General features: G+C 45.8%; 1 protein-coding gene across 1 annotated transcript; it reads left to right on the top strand.

The window, feature by feature from the left end:
• Positions 1–578: 578 nt before the first annotated feature.
• LOC123063357 (molybdate-anion transporter) lies at positions 579–4,537 on the top strand. The gene is made up of 8 exons (XM_044487117.1): positions 579–1,020; positions 1,110–1,254; positions 1,410–1,578; positions 2,952–3,222; positions 3,342–3,604; positions 3,692–3,907; positions 3,974–4,088; positions 4,207–4,537. The coding sequence occupies exons 1-8, from the start codon at positions 870–872 to the stop codon at positions 4,248–4,250; spliced, it is 1,374 nt and encodes a 457-aa protein (XP_044343052.1). The 5' UTR covers positions 579–869; the 3' UTR covers positions 4,251–4,537.
• The last annotated feature ends 941 nt before the right edge of the window (positions 4,538–5,478 follow it).

Genomic DNA, 5,478 nt, shown 5'->3' with positions numbered 1-5,478 from the left:
AAGAAGAAGAAGAAGAAGAAGAAGAAGAATTTGGTGAGGCTATCTATCTAAAGCAGGTGTCATGTAGCAATGCAAATCAAACAATTTCAATGCTTCATATTCTTATCGTCTGAATTGAAGCTTCATTGGTGATTTCAACCTTGATGCTCCTCTAGTTAGATAGTACATACTGTAACGTGTGGCAAATCCCAAATCAAACAGATGCTCCCTGAAATAATCAAAACCAATAAAATTCCTTGGGCAGATATCAGATTCGGGTTTTGGAGAAATTGATTTACCCTCCAGCATAAGCCTCATCAACCAAATCTCTGCCATCCGCGACATTGAAAATTCAACAGATATTAGGTGCAATGCAAACTGAATTTTTTAGGGCTAGAAAAAAAAGGTGATGGCATGGAAAAAGGTGGGTAAGAAGAAATGGTGATGGCAGGGTTGGGTTGGTACCAAAACACAAGACTAGAGTTGAAGCACGCAGCAGCATGGAAATGAATGAATGAATGGGGGGAGTGCGACCCGGCCGAACGAAGAAGGTTTGGTTTGGTTTGGCGCACCCACACTCCCGGTTCACTCACTGCGACTCGCACCGCTCCACTCCACTCTCCCCAACCTCCACTCCCAAATCTCGTCTCTTTCTTTCTTTCTCCAGGCGCACCGGCGCACCGCACCCCCGCCGGGCCCTCCCTCCGTCTTGGTCTGCCCCAGCCAGCCAGCGAGGGCGCGAGTGAGCTGCACAAAGAGAAAGAGAAATTCCTTCCCCAACAAAGAAAGAAAGAAACGCGCGTATAAATCCATCCGTAGGCCAACAACGCCTCCTCTGTCTTTCTCTCTCTATCTCTCTCTCTGTCCCGTCCCGGCCGGGGGAAGAGGCCATGGAGATATTCTACTACCTTGTGTTCGGGGGCCTGTCGGCGGTGGTGGCCGGGCTGGAGCTGGGCAAGAGCGGCAAGGACCGCGTCGCAACCCCCACCGCATTCAACGCATTCAAGAACAACTACGTCCTAGTATACTCCCTAATGATGTGTACGTCTTTCTGAATTTCTCTTGTCTTCTCTTCTCTTGAGATGTGCTGCATATGTATGCCTCAACTGATTTCGGATTGGTTTCTGCAGCCGGCGACTGGCTTCAGGGTCCCTACGTGTACTACCTCTACAGCCAGTACGGGTTCGACAAGGGCGACATCGGCCGCCTCTTCATCGCCGGATTCGGCTCATCCATGCTCTTCGGAACCATCGTAGGATCACTAGCAGACAGACAGTACGTTTTCTTTCTTTCTTTCTTTCTTTCTTTCTTCTTCTTCTTCTTCTTCTTCTTCTTCTTCTTCTTCTTGTTTTCTTTCTTCTTTTCCATTGGGATTCATTGATTGATTAACTGACTGAAAAACAAAACAAAATCTTGTGGAAAACATAAAGGGGCCGCAAGCGCGCATGCATCACCTACTGCATCACCTACATCCTCAGCTGCATCACCAAGCACTCCCCACAGTACCGGGTCCTCCTCCTCGGCCGCATCCTCGGCGGCATCGCAACCTCCCTCCTCTTCTCCGCATTCGAGTCATGGCTCGTCGCCGAGCACAACAAGGTTTGCTTCTTTCTTTCTTGGTTTGTACTCCACTTCTTGGTTTTAAACCCCTACTCCCCAGTCAGTGTGACCATCATTGTCACTGTCAATCAAATCGAAATCAACTCAACCCCACTGCGAATGTTAGCTGCTTTTCATTTTCAGCTGCCTTATATCTTTAATCCAGCAAAGTATGTATGTCTTGTTCTATATCCACAAGGAAAGGCATCAAGCATTAGATTGTGTACTACACTACACTAGTATAATGGCACCTTTGGAATGTGTCTTGTGTTCCTACCTACCTACCTACCTACCTACCTACCTACCTACGTAATGCTGCTGCTGCTTGTGGTGAATAAACTACTACTAGTGATGCTAAATACTCCCTCCGTAAACTAATATAAAAGCGTTTATAATACTAAAGTAGTGATCTAAATGTTTTTATATTAGTTTAAAAAGGAAGTACTAAGCACGACAGATGTTTGACTGTTGACTGCCAATGCCATGCCACAAAGGGAAGGGCCATATAATAATATAATTATGACTGTTGTTTTAGAGGTGTTAAAAAAATTAATTGGAGGATCATGATGTATGTGTTCCTACACTAGAGGAGTAGGATGAGGAAAACCTCACTCACTTTGTCAGGATCTGAAACAAACAAAAAAGACTGAATCAAATCTTGCTCCCCTGCCTGCAAGCTTAAATGAAATCCACCGTCTTTTCTTTTGTTTTGTTTTGTTTCATTAATCAGCTACCTATCCTTTGTTGTGTCGGTGGAAGGAATAGATAGAGATGAGGAGATGAGATGAGGTGGTTGCCGACTTGCCATTGGCATTTATTTATTTAGCAAAGGAAGGGACCATGGCCCAGCTTTCTTAATAAATAAAAATAAAAGCTCTTCCTTTCTTTCGCTGGGCCAAACTGGGCTGGGACTCACAATTGTCCTTTTATTCGCCCTCTCCTCTTTTCTCCATGTGTTGTTGCTCGCTGGAGAATTAATGAACATTCTACTAACTCAATCATCCATCCTAACCTACCAAGAAAGAGAGAGAGAGAGAGAATCCAAGGATGGATTCAGTACAGTATCTGCGGCATGCATGTGACACACCATTTATTTATTTAGTCTTCTTCTTCTTCTTCTTCTTCTTCTTCCTCTTCTTCTTCTTCTTCTTCCCCTCCCTCCCTCCCCTAATGTAATGGGAGGAGCTATTGTTAAACAGCTAACCATAAAGAAATCCTTATCATTTGCAAATTGCCAAATTATGCATTATTGTTATTATTATTATATCTTGTTGATTTCTACCTACCTTTTTGCAATGTAACAAGACTAGTAAGTATTATTCACCCAAACTTTTTGTTTGATTTCTTCTTGTCTTGTTTCACACACCACGCAGAGAGGCTATGACCCCCAGTGGCTCTCCATCACCTTCTCCAAGGCTATATTCCTCGGAAATGGTCTCATCGCCATTATAGCTGGCCTCTTTGCTAACCTGCTTGCTGACAACCTGGGCTTTGGTCCTGTGGCTCCTTTCGATGCCGCCGCGTGCTTCCTGGCAATTGGCATGGCCATCATCATGTCCTCGTGGACTGAAAACTATGGAGATCAATCTGAAGGCAAGGATCTCATGTCTCAGTTCAAGGTTGCCGCCAAGGCAATCGCTTCAGGTATGCTCGTTAGCGCTTCACTTCACCCCACCCACTGCAACACAACACAACATTATTAAACGTGTATATATTGTAAACTTAGAAGAATTCGCATTCTAACGCTCATCACAAATCTCCAGATGAAAAAATCGCTTTGCTGGGAGCCATTCAGTCACTGTTCGAGGGCTCAATGTACACCTTTGTCTTCCTCTGGACTCCAGCCTTGAGCCCAAATGACGAAGACATTCCCCATGGTTTTATATTTGCAACCTTCATGCTGTCGTCTATGTTGGGTAGCTCCATTGCATCACGCCTATTGGCCCGCAAGATGAAGGTTGAAGGCTATATGCAGATCGTGTTTGCAGTATCAGCCTTCACACTTTTCCTCCCAGTTGCCACCAGCGTAAGACCATACTCTTCATTTCTTTCTCTGCCTTTCTAAGATAGATTACTTCTTACTGATAGCGTTTTCGCATGTGTGACGTGACAGCTTCTGGTGCCGACGTCTTCAGTGAAAGGAAGCGGCATCTCATTTGGGGGCTCTCTACAGCTGCTTGGTTTCTGTACCTTCGAGTCATGCGTCGGCATTTTCTGGCCATCCATCATGAAAATGAGATCTCAGTATATTCCTGAGGAGGCAAGAAGCACCATCATGAACTTCTTCCGCATTCCACTGAACCTGTTTGTCTGTGTGGTGCTCTACAATGTAAGCAAATATATTCCTGTGGTGCTTCACTTATCTCCATTATTGTTGATAAACATTATGTTGCAGGTGAATGCTTTCCCTATCACCGTCATGTTTGGCATGTGTTCAATCTTCCTCTTCATGGCGGCAATCTTGCAGAGACGGCTCATGGTTGTCGCTGACCTAAACAAGCTATCCACAAGTAACTTGTCTTTCCTTTAATTTGTTCCAGCATTCTAGTCTAGTGCTTTCTGATCAATGTATGTATGGATTCAGAGTGTCCCTAACTGCTGCTAATAACCATATATACTTATTGGCAGAATCACAAGAGATGACCGCGCAAGACGAGCTTCTAAATCCTTGAAAGGCCAACACACTCCCTCCACCTGACCTAGGTGCTGAATAAGATGGAATTGGGGAAAGCAAGATGTTTTGATTGTAATATTTCTTTTTTCTGTAGCGTAGATCAGATGGATATTATTATTGGCTAGGCACGAGGAGATGGATGGATGGATACACCAAAGCAAGAATTCAGAGGCTGCTGAGTGAATTAGTATAGTCTATTATTTTTATGATTCCTGCTCTTGTTGTTAATCGGGACGGCACTATTTGTCTTCAATACGCTACAAGTATCTTCGTCCAAGCTATATATATTATCAGTTTTGCTAAAGCACATCTAGATGTGCCATAAGTATTGCACATCTAAGTCCTATGTCATTGATCTTATGTTGAGATTTGTGTGGGTATTTTCTTTTTCTTTTTTCTTTTTCTCTTTATGCTTAATTCACTCGCTTAGATGTGCAATAATTAAAGCACATCTAGATGTGCCCTAGATCTAAGTGAATATCTATCTATTGCCAAAAAGAAAAGAAAAAAGTTTATGTTGTTTTCTGCTTTTTTCATACCAACATAAATTTCAAACCATTGAATTTTCATTGTTTTCTAAATTGCTGATGCTTCTTTCATTTATTTAGTCTATGTATGTATGTATGTATGTATGTAATTCTCACTGGAGTGAATCTATCATGGGATGGAAGGGGAAGGCGTGAGCCACACCGGGCGCGGCCAGCTCCGATGCCGCCCCAGCCCCCACACCTTCTTCACCGTGCCATCCTTGAGGCTGAACACCCCGACGGCAAGCTGGTCGTCGTCCTTGCTCGGCGACGCTCACTCCAGATCGTCGTCGTCGGTGTAGTAGACGCAGCCGGCCCTGAGCTCCGGGCGCGCCGTGGTGGACACGCACAGGGACTCGTTCGCCCCAACGGACAGCGCCGCTTCTCCGATGTCCTCCGTCTCCTTCCACCGGCCTCCGTCCAGCACATGCACCTTGAAGGACCACGTCCGCCGGCACCGGCCACACCAGCCCGTCGTCTGCTTGAACTCCTTGAGCACCAACATCAGCCGCCCGGCCGGCCCCGGCCTCGGCGCCGCCACAAAGTACTTGCGTCGGCGCCACGGTTGGCTGTCCTCATTAGTCAGCCTTGGCGTGACGGCCGTGCTGCTGAACTTGCCCGTGTCGGCGTCGCGCTCCCACGCCTCCACGGCGCCCAAGTACCCAACGGAGTAGAACCTGCCCTCGTGGTGGATGGCGT

The sequence above is a fragment of the Triticum aestivum genome, chromosome 3A, assembly GCF_018294505.1.
Source record: "Triticum aestivum cultivar Chinese Spring chromosome 3A, IWGSC CS RefSeq v2.1, whole genome shotgun sequence".
NCBI classification, from domain to species: Eukaryota; Viridiplantae; Streptophyta; class Magnoliopsida; order Poales; family Poaceae; genus Triticum; species Triticum aestivum.
This window is presented reverse-complemented; position numbering and strand designations above follow the sequence as displayed.